Source organism: Cnephaeus nilssonii (assembly GCF_951640355.1).
Source record: "Cnephaeus nilssonii genome assembly, chromosome: 6".
In the NCBI taxonomy this organism is placed as follows: domain Eukaryota; kingdom Metazoa; phylum Chordata; class Mammalia; order Chiroptera; family Vespertilionidae; genus Cnephaeus; species Cnephaeus nilssonii.
This window is the reverse complement of record NC_137077.1, coordinates 67,318,359-67,338,720: the sequence shown is the minus strand read 5'-3', so window position 1 is coordinate 67,338,720 and position 20,362 is coordinate 67,318,359. Positions and strand designations below refer to the sequence as shown.

The 20,362-nt window shown below is 36.0% G+C and overlaps 1 protein-coding gene across 1 annotated transcript in view; it reads right to left on the bottom strand.

Moving 5' to 3' along the window:
• The window catches only part of TRHDE (thyrotropin releasing hormone degrading enzyme), a gene marked incomplete at its 5' end in the record, with an annotated part of 366,323 nt that overhangs the window by 61,898 nt on the left and 284,063 nt on the right, over positions 1-20,362 (bottom strand). Inside the window, 2 exons of the mRNA XM_079775459.1 lie at positions 18,427-18,482; positions 18,577-18,710. Coding sequence (XP_079631585.1) covers positions 18,427-18,482; positions 18,577-18,710 — 190 coding nt within the window. The remainder of the gene's footprint in view (positions 1-18,426; positions 18,483-18,576; positions 18,711-20,362) is intronic.

Sequence of the window (20,362 nt, the reverse complement as noted above, 5' to 3'; positions counted from 1 at the left end):
TGCCGACCACTGGTCTAGCTCAATATTATATTGCCCTTGAATGCCATGGCTGTGATTCTGGCCTCTCATGAAATGTTATATAACAAGAGGAAATATTGATTAATCATTTACTGGGCCTAGGGCCATATAGAATGTTCTAATTATATTGTCTCATTTAATATTCAAAATAAAACTTTGATGTAGATACTCTTTTATCCACATTTTTTTAATTATTAAGCTAAGAATAAAAGTTAGTAACTTGCTTAAGGTTACATTTTTTGCTGGAGCTAGGATTAATATTCATATTTAATTTTAGTATCAATGATTTCAACCACTATAATTTTCTAAACTAAAAATTAGAGAAGAGGGAGCAATTATTTTTTAAAAAAATAATTATTTTTAAGTTTATTTTGTCTATGGAATAGAATAATGCAAAAAGAGAAATTAATAACATGAATTTTAAAAAATGACCATGTTCGCCCAGCCAGTGTGGCTCAGGGGTTGAGCATTGACCTATGAACCAGGAAGTCGTGGTTCAATGCCCAGTCCAGGCACATGCTTGGGTTTCAAGCTCCATTCCCAGCAGAAGGCAGCTGATCAATGATTCTCTCTCATAATTGATGTTTCTATCTCTCTCTCCTTCTACCTTCCTCTCTGAAATCAATTTTTAAAAATTGAACATTCTCAAAAACAGTCTCATTTTATTCTTAAGATAAATTTGCCCCTCTTCAAATGTCAATTTGACAATTTGTTTCAATAATTTTAACCATGTTTATAATGATGAACACAATATAATCAAAGTTCCAAAAATACATCTTAGAAAACAATCAACAAATAATAAAAACTGCATGCACAAAATATTTTTAATTATTCATGTAAAAGTTTGAAAATATCATATACTTCAAAAATATAAATATGTTTAAGTTAATTGTGGTTTATATACCCATCCAATAGAATATTAGAGAGCATTCCCAAATTAATTTATTAAGCTAAGGAAATAAAATAAAGATTAGAAAGAAAGAAGTAAAACTATTGTTATTTCCACATGATTTTGCAATGTTTGTAGAAAGCCATTCAGAAGTGATCAAAAGTATTAAAAAACTAAGAGAAATAATAGTGAACTTAGCAAGGTTGCAGGATATAAGGTAGAATATGGATATGTGAAAAGATCAATTTTTAGGAAGTCTTAAGTTTGTAGAAGGTTCAAAAACAGTGCATGTAATGCTATTGTTCATTACAATGAAAGGCCAATAAACATTTCTTTCATATTCATAAGATAGAATATATATGAAGTAAAATATAATATATATGAAGTAAAATATATATAAATTTACATCCTATCTAAAAAAAGATTAATATGCAAATTGACCATACCTCCTCTACACCCACAAGCCATGCCCACCAGCCAATCAGGAGAGAGTATGCAAATTAACCCAACCAAGATGGCTGTAGCCACGGAGAGAGCAGGAGGCTTGAGTTGCCCCCAGCGATGGAAGAAGCCAAGTTTCCACAGCCCTGGCCTGCCTTGGCCTCCGCATAAGGCTATAAAGTTTCAATTATAGAAGATAAATAAATCCCAGATACCACAACCTCCACTTGGGTCAACGGGGGGCGTGGCCAGCCTGCAAACCACCACAGGCCCCTCGTCCAGGTTGCCCCACACCCCAAGGGAACCCCCACCCTAATCTGGGACACCCTTCAGGGCAAACCAGCTGGCCCCCACCCGTGCATCAGGCCTCTATCCTATCTAATCCTATCTAATAAAAGAATAATATGCAAATTGATCATCACTCCAACACACAAGATGGCTGCCCCCATGTGGTCAATTGGGCCTAAACAGGCAGTCGGACATCCCTCAAGGGGTCCCAGATTGGAGAGGGTGCAGGCTGGGCTGAGGGACACACACCCCCGTGTATGAATTTCGTGCACCAGGCCTCTAGTATATATATATATATATATATATATATATATATATATATATATATATATATATATATATATAAATTTACATATATATATATATATGTATATATATATATATATATATATATATATATGAATTTTCAATTGTATTTCTAGATATAAAGAGCTAGCATACTTTTTCTTAAAGGGCCAGGTAGTATTTCAGGCTTGTATGGCACACAATCTCTATTGAAACTTTACCTTTGTAGCCATAAACAATATACAACATAAATAAATCGACATGGTTGTCTTCCAATAAAACTTCATTTACAAAAGCAGGTGGCTGGCTGGTGGGTCATAGTTTGTCAAACACTGATATAGGTAGGTAGGTAGGTAGGTAGAGACATAGATAGATTACACTAACACATATGTACAATAAGTCAAATGTAAAATTTTTAAAAATCTTCATTTAAAATAACATAAAAGAGAAAATATGCAGAAATAAATTTATTAACTGGAACTATGAAGCATTGCAAAAGAAACATTTAAAAGACCTAAACAAATAAAGAGATATGCTGCAGACAGGATATTATTGATTTTTTGTTTTTGTTAATCCTCACCCAAGGATATTTTTCCATTCATTTTAGAGAGTGGAGGGAGGGGGAGACAGAGAGAGAGAAACATCGATATGAGAGAGACACATAAATTGGCTGCCTCCTGCAAGTGCCTCGACCAGGACCAGGGATTGAGCCAGCAACTGAGGTATGTGCCCTTGACCAGAATTGAGCCTGGGACTCTCAGTCTGCGAGCCAAACTAGCTAGGGTGACGTATATATTATTAATATGATAATTATCTTCAAATAGATTTATATTTTCAAAGTAATCACAAGCAAAATTCTAAAAGACTTACTGTAAAGTTACAGTAATCAATATAGTATGTTATTAGTATAGTGAAAGATAGTATATGGATCAATGGAACACCCTACAGAGTCTAAAATATAGATTCACAATTTATACCGTCAACTGATTTTTAACAAAGGCCAGGGAAAGTTGGTGGAAAAATAATGGTTTTAACCAAATGGTGTTGAAACAAGTGGATGTCTGTATGGAAACAATTAACCTTAACCCTTACCTTACATTATACATAAAATTTATATAAAATAGACAAAATTTATCTTCTACTCAAAAACATAATAGAAAAACATTGTACTATTGGAATTAATATAGATAGCTTAAGCAGGATATACAAACACAAACTATGAAAGAAATAATAAAATGGATCTCATCAAGATTAAAAACTTTCTATGTTGAAAGACAAATTAAGAAACTAAAAATTCAAACTACAGACTGAGAGAAAAATTTGCAAACATGTATCTGACTAATGGGCTTGTCCCTGAATATTTAAAGAATTTTTAAGTGCATGAAAAGATTCTCAACATCATTGATCATCAGAGAAGTGAAAATCAAATTGATCACCAATAAGATATACCCTACACACAATGCAATGACTGATATTATAAAGACCAACAATACTGAGTGGTTGGCCAGGATGCGCAGCAAATGGGACTGTCATAGGTTGCTTGTGGGAATGCAGAGTGGTCCAGCCACTTTGTAAAACAGTATGGTTGTATCTTGTTAAGTAATCTTACCAGACAACCATCAAGTCCACCCCTAGGTATTTACTAAGAGAAAGGAAAACATATATATATATATATATATTTTAGAAGCCCGGTGCACAAAATTTGTGCACGGGGGCGGGGGGACGGGGGGAGTCCCTCAGCCCAGCCTGTACCCTCTCGCTCCTTACTGCCTGCTTGCTCACTGCGCCTTAGTGCTACCGCGGAGGCGGGAGAGGCTCCTGCCATCGCCGCTGTGCTTTCCAACCATGAGCCTGGCTTCTGGATGAGTGGCACGACCCTGTAGGAGCACACTGACCACCAGAGGGCAGCTCCTGTGTTGAGGGTTTGCCCCCTGTGGTCAGTGTGCATCATAGCGACTGATAGTTCTAGTAGTTCCACCATAATGGTTGCTTAGGCTTTTATTTTATATATATACTAGTAGCCCATTTGCAGGAAAAATCCGCAAGCGGCCGCTGCGGCCACATGCACTGCTGCTGCCGCCGCTGTTGCGGCCGCCGCGCCTGCACCCGCACACCGCTGCCACCTGCCCTGCCCCACCCCGCCCTGCCCCGCTCCGCCCAGCTCAGCCCCACTCCGCCCTGCCCCACCCCGCCCTGCCCTGCCCCGCCCGGGCTTTCCCTCTGGCAGCCATCTTGCTTTCCGCTTTTCCTCTGTCTTCCTTCTAAGTTGTCTTCAGTCTTCACTCCTCCCACCCTCAGCGTATGCAAATTAACTGCCATCTTTGTTGGGTAATTTGCATACTCGCCCTGACTGGCCGGTGGGCGTGGCTTGGGCATAGCAGAGGTGCGGTCAATTTGCATATTACTATTTTATTAGGTAGGGTGTATATATATATATATATATATATATATATATATATATATATATCCATACAAAGATGCATATGCAAAGGTTCACAGCAGCATTATTCATAGTATACTAAAACTGGAAGCAACCTGCATGCTTAAAAGATATAAATGTCTATTATCTGTGCTATTACTGATTAATGAGTAACTATTTTCCAGGAAAATACCTGTATGGGTCTATAACTCGGGTATGTAAACTTCTGCCACTCAGGAAGCTATCAAGGTACTCTGGAGCATCTCTTGTTCTTCACCAGGTAAAGGGCCGTTGTGTGGTTCTCAATAGCTCCCTTAATAGCGTTTGTCGTGATTGCCTTTCATACAGGGCTCTCTGCCTCCACGCTCGTTCCCTCATAGTATATTCTCAATAGGGCAGCCAGACTGATCCTTTAAAAACACGTTTGATCACATCAACCTTCTGTTCAAAACCCTCATAATCACTTTCCCACTCACTCTGAGTAAAATCCCAAATTCTCACAGCAGTCTACAGGGCTTTATGTGATCAGTGCTCTGTTACTTCCCTATAATCATCACATACTGCTCTACCACTTACTCCATTAGAGACACATCTATCTGTTTCCTTTCCCTTGAACATGCCAAGCAGAATCTACCTCAGGACCTTTGCACTCACACATCTGGAACACTCTACTACCAGATGGATTGCTTCTTTACTTCTATTAGGTCACAACTCAAATGCCAACTGAAAAGTGAGAGCATCCCTGACCACTATATTTAAAATAAACTGCTTCTCTGTGCCCTCTCTCCCATCCTTTGCTTTATTATTTATTTACTCTAAAAGAATTGTCATCTGACAGATATTTATTTGTGTGATAATCTGACTTTAATCATTCTCCACTGCAATGTAAGCTCTATGAAGCAGGAACTCTGACTCGTTTATTCACTGCTATTCACTCGAGTGTCTATAACAGTGCCTGGTACTCAGCAGTGTTTATTAAATATTTGTTTAATAAATTAACTGTCACATTGTGTGCAGGCCATTTGGGATTGCCATTTCCATCCCTGCCTAAAATATTCTTAAATCCCCTGTGTTTCAAATGTAAAATGCTATTATTATATAATTGGAAAATATTGGTAACTAATTTTGTATTACATAATGTTCCATTTGTGAATTATTCTTACTAATAAGCATCAACAATTAAAATAAAAGTTAATCCACTAAAAGCATTTTGAAGTGCCTTTCATTATTTTTATTTTGCTTGTTTGTGAAATATGTTATCTTATCACTTATGTGTAGATGATAAAGACAATACCATATAAAGACACTTTATAATTAACTTATCTGCAACGAAGAATAATTATTGAATGATGACAGCACATATAAACCAAGTAAGTAACTATTGACAGATTTTCAAACTAGTTCCTATGCATTTCTAATGATGAAATACAGACTAACAAATAAAAAAAAGCACATATATTCTTACCTTACTTTTAATTTGGCATATCTTAAAGAAAGTGGATAGTGAACAATTTCTTCATCAAACACTTGTAAGCTTTTATTATATGTGATAATTATTTAGTATATAAATCATGCACAGAAAATATTGAAATCAGTAATATCTTCCTTTTACTAAGAAAATACTTGAATTTATTTTAACTAAATCTCAGCTAGATTCTCACATTTTAAAATTCTATATGACTTTTCTTATATGAAATTAAAAATAACCTGTTGAGGCCAAATATAGTGGTTTTATCATTACATAAAGTAAGCATCATGGCTCTGTCTTTGTTATCCACCTACCTTTCAACCCATGTAGCTATCATCTACCTGTCAACAAACTCATTAACATTCACACTGTATATATACTTGATTGAAATACCTTACAATATTACTTTGCATTTCTTGAAGCACAAATTTTCCTATGGATTTCTTAACTCCTTGCACCCAAAAAAGAACTGATAGTCTATCAATGTCAAAATTCAACAGAATGCAGTAACCTTTAAAAAGTGGTAATAGGAAACCTGAGAAACTCTACAAAGATAGATATTAAAAAATATAGTAAGGTAGGAAGCCAGTGGCCTAATTGCTTTGCATAGTAAGTATATTTCTGTAATTATTTTAGTCTCAATTATTTGAATATGAGAAGTAACATTTTCCTCGATATGGCATGGATAAAATTCTCGATCTTGCCCTCAGTATATGCAACTAATTTCCAATACATTTGCATACTGGGAATGAAAAAACAACTAATTTTCACGTGGTGTTCTTTCTATTTTGGCATTTCTGACAGCATTCCCAAAAACCCTCCACTTAAATTTAGAGTTTGTTTAAGTTCTCATCCACATAAAACTCACTATAGATACTCAGTCACTATTCTCTTCAGGGCCTATTAGCCTTACTTGAATTTGCTACATACTAGACTAACATATTCCTTCTTATTACAAACTCTCTTTTTCCACTTCTGGTTAGCTCTACCACCTGGTGACCTGAAGAGTTGATGTTGAACTTCTGTTTAATGCTGATCCTAATTAGGTGAAACAGCTGAACAACTGGGAACCTCTGCCTACCTTCCTTTAGCAGCGAGAATCAACAACGCTCCAGGCCATTCCGGGTTTGGGAAGAATACAATCTGTGATTCAAATGGGGTCTAATTCTGCAGGGTCCAGCACTACTTCTTAGCGTCTGAGTGGGCCTGCACTTCTATCTTTCAATCACATTGGATAGGTTTGGGCACAGTTGCAATGAGTCAGGTTTTCCTGATCTCATGTTTTCTTACATCCAAAATTGTGAAGGCCTCTTCACCGGCACTCCATTCCACGTAAGGACACTTGAAGCATTCCCCACAGAAGAGTGCAAATTGCATAAAATTACCCGAGAACACTGTGTATTTCAAATAATCTTGCACAGCTTTAAGATTTGTCACATAAGCAAAAATGTGTGTTAATTTGAATGAATAACTCACCTTCAGGGCACAAAATGTGGAAACTAAATTTCCTTTCCCCTCTTCCCAAAATTATTGCCTCTTCAAATATAAAAATAAAATCTTCAAATTTTCATGGCAAGTAGAAACTAATATAAAATACCTATTTTCCTTTATATTCTGTATTCCTTATTGAGGTAACACTACTACCTTTGGGAAATAATTTTTGAAGCCCCAAATAGATTTTATGAGTTCTGGGAGAAAAACACAAGCAGTTCTTTACTTTATCATTGGCTGGTTAGACTGTTGTTAGGAATCTCTCTTCTAAGGTAGGAAAATATCATTACAAGGCAACTTAAACCAGTAAATAATTACTACTCTACCATAAAACCTGCATTGATACACATATTTATACATTTCCCCTTTAACTATTTATTTTATAATTTGTTATAATAAAAAATGAAAGAAGGCTGTGTATGTGTGTGAAAATTAGATTTTATATTAACAAGTCAAATAGCAGAAGGATTCATTTCATTTTTCCACAGACTAAGTCTACTACAAAACTCTCCTCTTTTTTTTTATCAATTATTCCTTGCTGAAAGAACCTATTTACTTTTCTTTTCTTCCCTTTATCTAAGTTCTTGATTCCCTCAAAGAACATCACATAATAATCACAAAACCTAAATAATCTTCTCTCAGTTAAAACTTGTGGTAGGTAGCTCCACTATTCCTGCCTACTTGCATTGCCAATAAATTTGCAGAATATTCCAGGTTGAGGTGCCAGGTGAACTTGCAAGAAAATTCTGCAATGCCTTTCACCAAGGAAACTATCGACCACCTTGAAGTCCGATATGCACATGCATGCTTGATGTGTGTCAGAGTGCTCATGCAGCAGTAAAGGTGTCTCCTAATGACACCAGAACCCTCCAGTGCCCTTTGCATGCTTGGGAAAATTTCTGAGACACCCACATTATGAGTTCATGTTGACAGGCATCAGATAAGATATCTGCAATGGTTACATATTTAAGAATAAGAATCAAAAAGTATTTTGGGTTCCCTGATATCTTAATTGTTGAATGATCATCTCATGGCTCAAGGATCCAAAGGAAGTCGTGCTTACTATTGTCAAGGATGCTTACTCCCAGGCCTTTCAGTATCAAAGAAGCACCTGTCTTTCCAAACTGATGCCATCAATACCCTCTTTCACATTATCGTGTTTGTCTGAATCTCATGAAGTGCTGCATCGAGTGCAGGCTCCCAGGTAGTCATGGGAATATGCAATTTCTAACAAAACATCTCAGGTGATCCTGGTGTGGGCGGTCTCTCAGATGATGCTCAAAGGAGCACTGCACCTGAATATGAAAAGATTCCCAGCAAGCAGCAGAAGGGAAACCTCAAATTCTTAAAGCAGAAACACTAAGATAATAATTCAGGTCTTTATGGTAAAAATACATATTACAAATATTTGTTCAAGTAACGTTGATGGTATAAATGACCATTTTGGAGGGAGCTCTGCCTAAATAGTTTAAATTATTTGTGGACAGTCAAGTATTTCAAACTCTTGGTGAGCTCAGAGATCCTAGAATAAATTATTGTGCAATATCAGGCTCAGGTTTCAAAACAATTAGAGAACAATAACAACAACAACAAATCACAGTTTTGTGTCAAATATAACTAGACAGTACTAACTACAACATGAATTATAAAATTGTTTTTCAATTGTGAGATGTTAAAGAGCATCCATATATATACCTATTCAAACCAATTTGTGTTTGCATTTGGAAATGTATACTACTTATTTTTTTAAAAGAATAGCTCATGCAAACCCATGTAACCTACAAACATCACCCACACTTTTGTAACTCAAGAGTGATTGCTGTTTGCTATGAAAATGAATCAAACCTATAGAAACAATGTCAAACTGTCTCTTATACTTTTTACTTAGCAGTCTCAGACATCAGACATTAATATTAAAACATTTTCACCTACAGAGTTGAAACAAAGTTGGCACTGGCGGGTTACAAATTTGCTTCTGATTTAATGCAGTACAATTTATTAGTCTCTAAGAAAGTTTGACGTCCTCAAGAGCCTCAGGCCTGCCCTTAGTGTCTCAGGAGGTGTGTACTTCCCAGAAGTCCCTGGTATGGTCCCTCCCCCTAAATTCTCCTTCCAAGGCCAACACCTGGGACTCATTCTCAAAAGATTCTAAACATAAAAGTGAAGTGGTCTTCTATCACCATAACAAATTCTCCAAAGAACTTTCATGTACTTTGAATATTTCAAATGGGATAGCCTATGACAAAGGAACATGTTACCTGACTCTCTATCCTTGGGCTAACAAGTGTATGCATGTAGGAGCAGTGTAGCTTGAAAATTCAGGCGCATACTCTAAGCTTTTACTGGGTTATCATAGGAAAAAAGCTGATGACACCAAGTTCATTATAGTGAAATGTCCTGAAAATGTTTTCAAACTATATTTAATAGTTACTTTTGGCAAAGTGTTGTATAAACTACGACCAATTTGGAGGTGTTTTGGTTATGAATTGTTAAGTAATTGCATGCAAAAAGGTATAAAAAATAGAGGACTTCAAGGTAACTTTTTGTATATCTCAAGAGCAGCCTTAGATGAGGGTGACAAATAGATCATTAGAATCCCAGCCTCAACGATGTGAGAAATAGTGTGATCGCCCTAGCTGGTTTTGCTCAGTGGATAGAGCATTGGCCTGCGGGCTGAAGGGTCCCAGGTTCGATTCCGTTCAAGGGTACATGCCTGGGTTGTGGGCTTAATCCCCAGCAGGGGACGTGCAGGAGGCAGTCAATCAATGATTCTCTCTCATCATTGATGTTTCTATCTCTCTCCCTCTCCCTTCCTCTCTGAAATCAATAAAAATGTGTGTTTCTTTTTAAAAAAAGAAAGAAATAGCATGATCTTTTGAGGATGGCCAGAAAGCTTCTGAAGGAAATCACTATGAACCATGATAAGATGCACACCAGTTAGAAAGGCTGAGAAGGTAACTACCAGCTAATTTTAATACCTTCTAGTCAATGACAGGAGATTAGAAGCAACAATAAATGTTATTTGCAATAAACAATTTTATCACTTTCAGGATTTCCTATTTAATTGTAATCCTTTGGCATACACATTAAGGTGACTCAACAAAAGATAAATAAGAATATAATTACATGGCTACTTCTCTCCAATGAGTCTAATACAAAAAACTAAAGAATCATCCTTCTCCCCATGCCAGTGAGTACAATATAAAATGTGTTTTAATCAGTATTCTCAATAATCTATTATTATTAATAATGTTCATGGTTTCATTATAAAGCACAGCTGAGAAAGAAAAAATGTTTACACTGAGATTATATAATACTTTAAAAAAGAAAAAGGTGGAGATCAAAGAAATAATTCATAAACTAAACATCCTTTATAAAACTGGAATTTATAAAGCAGGAGACAGAGGCACCCAGGATCCTTAATCAGGTTTTGCATTGCAATGCTCAGCTGAAGTGAAGTGGGCTCATTCTCACCCTAACAGAGTGGGGGAGTCAGGATAAAATGTCCAATCTGCCAAGGTATTTCTCACAAAAGGTTTCTAAGTCATTCCTTCTTCATTTCCTCTCTGAAAGGTCACCAGATTACACATTTAAACAACCAGCTATCAAAGTAGGAAAAATAGCTCCTCATCTAGCCCAGCTGAATTGGAACAGGTGCTTTTCAGGCACATCATGCTACTATTCTCTACAATGAGTGAATAAATGACCAGCACATAATTTGCAAGAGAAACTTTCAGCTAGATACAGGAGAGCCAGGTAGAAGAAACAGAAGGACTTCTAGTAAAAGCTGTGATGAAGTGAGTCCCAGACGGAGCCAAATACTATGACTCAGTCTGCAAACACTGTTCAGGTGGTTTTCACAATGCTACCAGTTCTGAAACCAGGGCTCAGAAACAAAATTAACGTGTACACGTAGGTTTGGGATGTTGTCATAATTTGCTTCTTCTAGGACCATTGTATTTTCACTGGCTCATGTATTGGATTTCCAGTTTCCCTAACGTATCTCAGATTTATGAACTTTGAGACAAGTCAATAAGAATGTATTTATTAACTTTTAACATGTATTTATCAAACCTGTAGTAAGTACTAACAATGACTGCTCACCAATAATAGAGCACTTCTAAGTGTGACATTCATAATCTGCAGATATGCTTTTTTTTGTTAGGAAGACATTAATATTAAAAAAATAACTTCTATCTTATTCCTTAATGAAGTTTTCAAACTAAGTTGTAATAATCTGCTCTTGTGAAGGCTTTGTAAGTGATTGGACTCTTAATGGAATAGCCTATGACAGAAAATTTAAAAATATGCTACACAGGCTGAACAAATATGTCATGGTATTAATAATGCAGTAAATTGGCATATGTTTGCATAATTGAATTTTCTAGAAAAGTGGTGACTAAATAAATAAATCAGTGTAGAAACCATCCAGGGCCAGGAGTAGGAGGAGGAGGAGGGAGAGGGGGAGGAGAAGGAGAAGGAGAAGGAGGACGATATATCTCTGAAACTTTTTGGGGTATTTATAAATTTTACAAATAATTATCATGTATATTGAATATTTCAAACAAAATACAACATAGGCCCACAATACAGTGATACACACTTTTATAGCTTTTTAAATTTATAGTCAGAGCATGTTGATAGTGTTAAATATCCAAATCCAGTGGTCACTACAATTCCTCTTGCAAATTTTCCAAATTTCCAGCTTCCATCACCTAAGAAGCTAATAAGAGTTCTTACCTTATCTAGCTGCCAATTCCACTCCCTCTCAAATCTCTGCATTATCCGAGCTGTAGCATGAGCATTACAATTGTAGTAGTTCTCCTGCCATAGGGCCATCTAGTTTACACTATTCCTATACTTATTATCCAACCTATAAGCCTTTAATGGATTTCAATAGTCAATTTCCATTCTTCTAATGTTATTCCCTATATCATGTGCTCCATAATCTTCCTAAGCCACATTAATTCTTTACTTCCCAATGCTTTTATTCTATTTTATTCATAGCACTTATATACTGAATATGGTTCATTATCTACAGTGTATTTTCCCTACTAGATTGTGAATTAATTTAAAACAAGGAATGCATCTTATTGATTTTTATATCTCCCAATTTAACAATGCTTTATCAAAACACAACAAAACACACACACACACAAATACAAAACAACAACAACAAAAATCTAGGCATTTTAGTCACTAATTTAAAAGTTCAAGTCAAAATACAATAGTATTTGCACGGCAATCAATTAATTGATTCCATATATATCAGCAATGAAAATTAGAATATGTAAGTGCAGAAGCAGTACCGTCGATATATATATAAAAACCTAAGTGACTGGCTGACCGGCTGACCAGCTGACTGGTAGCTATGATGCACACTAACCACCAGGGGGCAGACACTCAACACAGAAATGGAAACCACAGGTATGGAAACATGTAACAGATTGATGAATCTCAGAGGGAAGGGGATGAGGGGAGGGCGGGAAAAGATTAATCAAAGTTCTTATATGCATACTAGAGGCCTGGTGCACAGATTTGTGCACTGGTGGGGGTCCCTCGGCCTGGCCTGCGGGGATCAGGCTGAAACTGGCTCTCCGACATCCCCCGAGGAGCCCGGATTGCGAGAGGGCACAGGCCAGGGCGAGGGACACCACGCGTGGCACCGGGCCTCTAGTTTCCTATAAAAACACATATCATTTTTTTTAAATTATGAAATAATATGATGTTACCACAACCTATGTATCAAAGACCTTGACTGATGGACCTGGATAAATAGGGAGGGATAATGTTTTTGTACTAGAAAGCTCATATTTGAAAAAACATTAATTATTTAACTTTAATTTATAAATCCAATGCATATTCAGTCATAACTATAGCAGGATTTTTAATTGGCTTTGTCAAACTGATTCTAAAAAATATATTTAAGAGAAAATATGTAAGATTTTGAACAGGGACAAGAGAATATTTTGTCAACCACAACTTACTATAATGTTAAATTAATTTAGAACAATATGGCACTAGTGTCAAAGAGGCCAACTAAACAATTAAAACAATTCCCTAAAATATGAGCATTTGCTTTAAGTTAACCCTTTGCACTCGCTTGCTTTTTTCTTGATTCCTTTATTCTAATGCTAACCGTGTTGAGTCACACTCGACATCCGAGTGCAAAAGGTTAAAGCTATTATTTCAAACTAGAGGCCCAGTGCATGATTAAATCATGCACGTGTAGGGTCCCCTACACGCTTTCGCTTTCAATCACAGGGGAGCTGGGTGCCTGTCTGCTGGTGCACCAGGCCTTTCAGAAGCCTCCGCCGTGCCGGAGGCTTCTGAAAGGCCTGATGTACCAGCGGACAGGCACCCAGCTCCCCCGCTTTTGATGGTCCGCGGCAGGATGTGAGCTCGCTGCCCCAGAGGCCCCTTCTGTGCTGCAGCACAGCCATGGCGCAGACGCTGAGCTCGCGCACCACTGGCGGCGCAAGCTCAGTGTCCCGCCAGCCCAATTGGCCACCCCGGCCACCCCGAGTCCTGCCCCGCCCCGCGCCTCCTGGCCATCGTGGGCATAGCAAAGGTACAGTCAATTTGCATATTTGTCTATTATTAGGTAGGATATGTGGATACGGAAGGCCTTTTAAATAAGTAGAATTGATATAATTAGTTATCAATGTATTGATGTTAAAGAAAATTATACCCCAATTCCATTCTATACATAAAAATGAACTCGAGAAGTAAGGGTTGAAGCAAGAGACATTAAAAACAAAGTGGTGAGAAATAAGAAGAGTACTTCCAAAATCTTCAGATAGAAAAGGTCTTCTATGTGAGATGGAACCAGAAAGCTATAAAAGAAATTATTTGACATATAAATTAAAAATTTTAATGATGAAATATATTACAAAGTAAAAAAAAAAAAGCACATATTAAATAGAGAAAATACTGTAAAAAATGCATGCTACAAAAAATGTTACCATCCAAAAATCCTAAATATATAAGAAAATAGAACAGGAAAAACACCTCACCCATCTTCTATTAGGTTTTAATTTTTTTTTTTCTCAACCAGGTAACAATTCACAAAAGAAAAAAATACAAATTGCAAATGTGTACATATATAGAAAATGTATATATAGAAAAGATGCATAGCCTAATTTAATTAGTTCTATAACAACTTCAAGAAAATTTGTTTTTGCTGCCAGAGTGTCAAAAATGTAGAAGATACTTCATGATCATGGTAGGTTTGAGGGAATTGAGCCCTCTTAGACATAGTTCATAAAGGGTTAAACTGCGGAAGTCTTTGGAATGCAATTCGTAATATTTATTAAAAGTCTTCTACTCTTTGAACCAAATATTCCACTTGCACATTGCTATAAAAATACATATATGCACAACAAAAGACTGTTCAAGGATACTCGCTGCCGTCTAGGTTATTATAATGGAAAATCAGGAACAATGGAGTAAACCTCGCTGACTTATTTTATAAATGAGCCAGAGAACAGAATGCATTATGTTCATGTAAAAAAATAAATAAACTGTATGAAAATGTAAAGAAAAAATTCCTGGATTAATAGAGACCAAATAATTTTACCTGTGAGGAGGGTAAAGTCTTGACAGAGTAGGGAAGGGAAAGAACATTTTTACATTGTATTTCTCTTTTGTTTAAATGTTGTACAATTAAAATGCATTCATGTGGTAATTATGTTTTGAAAAACAACATTAAAAGGATACCTAGAATATGTTTACTTCGTTGCACAAAAAAAGCACCATAAATATTTATAATTTGGATAACTAATAATTAATCATCAATTCATGCAAGATACATATATTGGCCAAATCCTGTACCAAAGATTAAGTTAGGCAGCAGTAATACATGAATGAGACAAAGCCAGGTCCTTAAGACCATCCAAGAATCATCAGGGGCCCAGAAAGGCAAGTGGTTAAGCTACAAGGTGACGACCGCTATAACAGAGGTCTTCAGGATGTCATCTTATTCTTACTGGGGAAGACAGGAAAGGCTTCAGATAAGGGAATGCAAGTGAAATAATTTTTTTATGTAACTAGTACTATTCCTGACAGACAAGTGAGATAAGGGTGGGAAGAAACTTCATATAATGGGCAATTTTCTACTTGTCTAAGGAGCTAAAGAGAGCATGATGTGTTATAGAAATGAAAAGAACGTTTATACAGATTAGTAGCAAAACTACATGAAACATGTACTAGAATATAGTGAAATATGACTAACTTAACCAAATAAGTGCAGGGCACTTTCCTGAATCTCTCATTTTGTATTTATTTATTTGCACCCCAATAGGAAAGTTATTTTATTATCAATAAGAGAAAGTTTAATGTGTATTTCAATGAGATTTGCTATTTTCCTGGTTAATTTGTATAAAAGATAATGAAATTGTTTACTTCAAATATTTAAGGCTTCCACAGTTAGTACTGAAAGCAGTGTTCTGTCTTAGTTGACAAAAATAATTTTTGAAAAAAAAATTCATCCAACTAAATTAAATTAAATATTCCATTTAAAAATAACTTCCATCATTTAGTGCATATGAGTCAAAAGATCCCTTCATTTCCATCTCCATCTGTCCTTTGTCTTTAGGATATCACTACTTATTTGTTTTCCTACCATCAGTTCAGATCCACAAGGATTCATCTGAACTACTCTTTTAAGTTCCCTCAGTCTTTCTATATGGCTTGGCTCTTTTTTAAAATAAAAAATATTACTGGTGAAGATAAATATAGGTATATATAGATGATATAGATGATATAGATATAGACATAGATATAGATATAGAGATGCAGATATAGATATAAATTATATAGAATGGATTAGAGATAGATATAGAGATGATAGAGATAGATAGAGATAGAGATAGAGATAGAGAGAGCTAGAGATAGAGATAGAGATAGAGATAGAGATAGAGATAGAGATAGAGATAGATAGAGATAGAGATATACAGATGATATATATACAACAGCACGGGCTCTACAGCCAGACCACATGGGCCAAAACCTAGCCCCATCAATTACTGGCTGTGTGACTCTTTAGGCAAGTTATTTAACCTCTCTGAGTCTCCGTTTTCTTACCTATAAAAAGAGAATAAAAATAGTATATATCTACTTATCTCATAAAGTTGTTGTGAGAACTGAACAAATCCCTATATGTAAAACAGAACAGTGTCTAGAACCTTATAAATGCTTAATAATTATTAGCTGTCTTTTAGATCCCAATCTCTCTCTCTCTCTCTCTCTTCCTTGCTTCTCTTTCAGTGCAATGTTACATTAAACACATTCTCTTTCTGGCTTAATGAAATAACTAAACTTCTATATCAAAATAATCTTCATATGATACCTTATATTTTCTTCAAAGTCTTCATATATACTTTAGACAGAGCAAAAGCTGCATCTTAATCATTATCTCCAAATATCACTGTATCAGTAGGCTTCCTTCACCTCTATTCTAAATTTTCCCCTAATTAGATGGTGCTGTGGTAGGGAATAGCCCTCATTTGCCCCGTTCTCATTAGATAACTACATTCACCTGGTACGGATTCATTAGCGATTTCCTTTCTGATAGAACGTCCTTAGATTTGCCGTTGAGTGAGTAGGCAATTTTGTGCTTAAAACTCCACATGCCTGGTCAGAATGAGGCACTGATACAGCATCACTCATCAACTAAGCCAGTGGTCGGCAAACTCATTAGTCAACTGAGCCAAATATCAACAGTACAATGATTGAAATTTCTTTTGAGAGCCAAATTTTTTAAACTTAAACTATATAGGTAGGTACATTGTTATTCACTTAATTAGGGTACTCCTAAGTTGACCTTTGCTAAAAACTCAAAGGGCCAAAGAGCCAGATGTGGCTCTCGAGCCGCAGTTTGCCGACCATTGAACTAAGAGAATGTATTAGTAATAGTTCTTGGCTTCCTTAGCGATAACAGAAAGGCAAGGAGTTTTATTTTGTTTTTATTTTATTTTATTTGAGAACATCTAAAATTTCTTCTTTGCCATTTTTATGTGTTCTTTCTTCTACATTATTTCTTTTTATAAAAACCAACATCTCTAACCTGACCCTAAACTTTGCCTGCTGTTGCACTAATTAAGCCTTCAATATATAATTCCATTAGTTTTAATGAATTAGAATGCTACAGGAGGTATAATTATTAGTGCATGAAAGAGAATTGAAATTTGATTGTATACACAAATTGTAAAAACAGTTTCAGGTCCCATGTATGAAACAATGCTTATTAGTAGGACAAATTATATGTTTATATCACCACAGAAATATTTAACTGGTTTTACACAATTATCATAGAAAAAAATGTGGTAAAATGTGAAAAATAGGTCATAAAAATTACCTATGACCTAACCTGTAGCTTTTAATATCAGATTACTAAAATTAAAACTGTCATTGGATGTGAAATACAAAATACTAAAAAGTATGAGTTTGCTTCGTTACTCTTAAAATTGAGTAAATATCTTTGGTTTATGATCAACATTTTTTCCAAGGATTTTTATGGATGTAAAAATTAAAAATCGACCAAAATGTGGAATTTAATGACTCTTCAAAGGAATAGCTGATGTTAACATTATAAATATAATCATAAAAATAACACAAATATTTCTATAACTAGCATAATTGACTTCTGCTACAAGATTGATACACATTTTGTCCAGAACAGCTTTACTCTGTGGAATATTTATTTCTATCTTTCAGCATAAGTTTTTCATAATGAATTAAATTCAGAGAACATTATAAAAAGATATACCAGTATATTTCAAGAAAATAAATGCTGAAGCTTGAAGGCATTTTGCATCAAAAATCAAATATGGCATAATGGTTATTTTGTAGAATTCATTAATAAAATTGGGAGGATATTATTAACCTCCAGAGGGTTACATTGAACTTACAGAGAAAATTGATCAAGTTCCTCCTGACCCAGAAATACCCTTTGGATGCTATTGATCAAGAGTTTGGGACACTATTATAATTCATCTCCAAATACCAAGAATGTGAATAAGAAATTGTTTCTAAAAGATTTATTATTCAAAACATTCATACTATTTAGCTACTAGAGGAATTCTTAAGGGCATGCGTTTTATCGTGGAGATCCACAGGAAAACATACCTGGCTAAGCTGAAGGCATCATCGATCAAGCCTGCTCGATTACTGACGGAGAGAACCTGTGAGGTCAACCAGAAAAAAGTGGAATAACTCGGGATTAAAATGGCAGGTTCACATATTAGAACAGATCATTGATGTGTAAACCCAGTTTACCTCATGGTTCCTGATTAATTGATCAATTAATAATCTCCAATTCCTTAAATCATAGTTGACTCTAAAATAGCCAGTTTGATTGATGTTTCCAAGCAACCAGCTTCCTTTGTCCAAAGAAGTTAGTCTGTGGTGCTCTGAAAATAGCATTTTGGGGATAGAATAGATTTTAAATTTTCAGGATTAAAATAGTATGAAGTATGCAGAGTATGAATAATTTAAAAAGAACACCTCCTAATTAAAATATATTTAATCAATTAATCACTATAGCTAGAAAACCTTTAATTGCTTACTCATTACCTCAATTAATTTTTTCTTATAATTAACTTTTTTTTTTATAAAACCCCATTACCTCCACATATATTTTTTCTCAAAAGAAATGTAACCAAGAAATATCTATACTAATAATAGAGAAATATGCAAATTGTTCAGGACACCAAGTAACAGTAACGACCAAACAGCAGGCTGCGTGCAGCGACAAGGCCAGCAGGGGGGTTATAGAGGGATGACCAAATGACTGAACAGCAGGTTTTGTGGGGTGACCAGGCCAGCAGGGGCGTTAGTGAGGGATGACCAAACGACTGAACAGCAGGCTGCATGGGGTGACCAGGCCAGCAGAGGGGGCAGATGGGGGTGACCAGGCCGGCAGTGGGGGCAGTTGGGGGTGACCAGGTCATCAGAGGAGGCAATAAGGGGCAATCAGGCCAGTGGGGGTGGGCAGTTAGGGGCAATCAGGTCGGCAGGCAGAGGTGGTTAGGGGTGATCAGGCTGGTGGGGGGGGCAGTTAGGGACAATCAGGCAGGCAGGCAGGTGAGCAGTTAGGAGTCAGTGGTCCCAGATTGTGAGAGGGATCCCAGATTGGAGAGGGTGCAGGCTGGGCTGAGGGGGACCCCCCATGCATGAATTTTGTGCACCAGGCCTCTAGTACTACTATATTTTTGTGACTTCTAGTTACTTTGTATATGGATATGTGGCTAGAATAAAATAAAAGGTTTTAGGTGTATATCCTACTTAATTTATTCAGTGGGAAGCTGATTACCAATAGAGCTCATTTATTTGAAAGTCACTGTTGTTTCCTGACATTTTTCTTGTTCTTTCTTGAAAGTACTAATAAATAACAGACTTCCCTGCATCATCAAAATGCTGGGAAAGGGAACCTCATTTGTATAAGACACTAATATTACTACATATAATTAGAACAAAGATATTCTTCTTATTGAAATCATTTTGGAAATTATAACTTGATTATGTTCTCTAGTAATTCAATTAAAGCAAACCAGTAAACCAGTCTTACAACTTACACATTTAACTCCATCAAATACAGAGAGAGAACTTCATTCACATTTAATGTCAGCCTTTACTGACTTCACTGAACCTTAGATCACAGTTCTGATCTTTTTTATGTTGATTTCCTCAGTACTCATGCTTCTCAGAAGTTACATAATGTACAAAGTTTACTTAAAATTTATAGACATATGTGTGCATGCACACACACACACACACACACACACACACACACACCCCACTGGTCTAATTTCCACAATTATTCAAAACAAAAAAATGCATCATAGAAACTATTTATATCCAGTTTGAGTAAGAAGCACAACCTTCCAGTACTCACTCTATCATCAAGGTTTTCACACATCGGACTACAAAACAGGTTGTTTTTTAAAAAACAACAACACTGAATTTACAGAGTACTCTCTTTCAAGTAGAACCCCAAAAATAAGAGGTTATACCACGAAAGTTATTGGGTGAACATCAATGACCATTAATTGTTTAGGCCTGG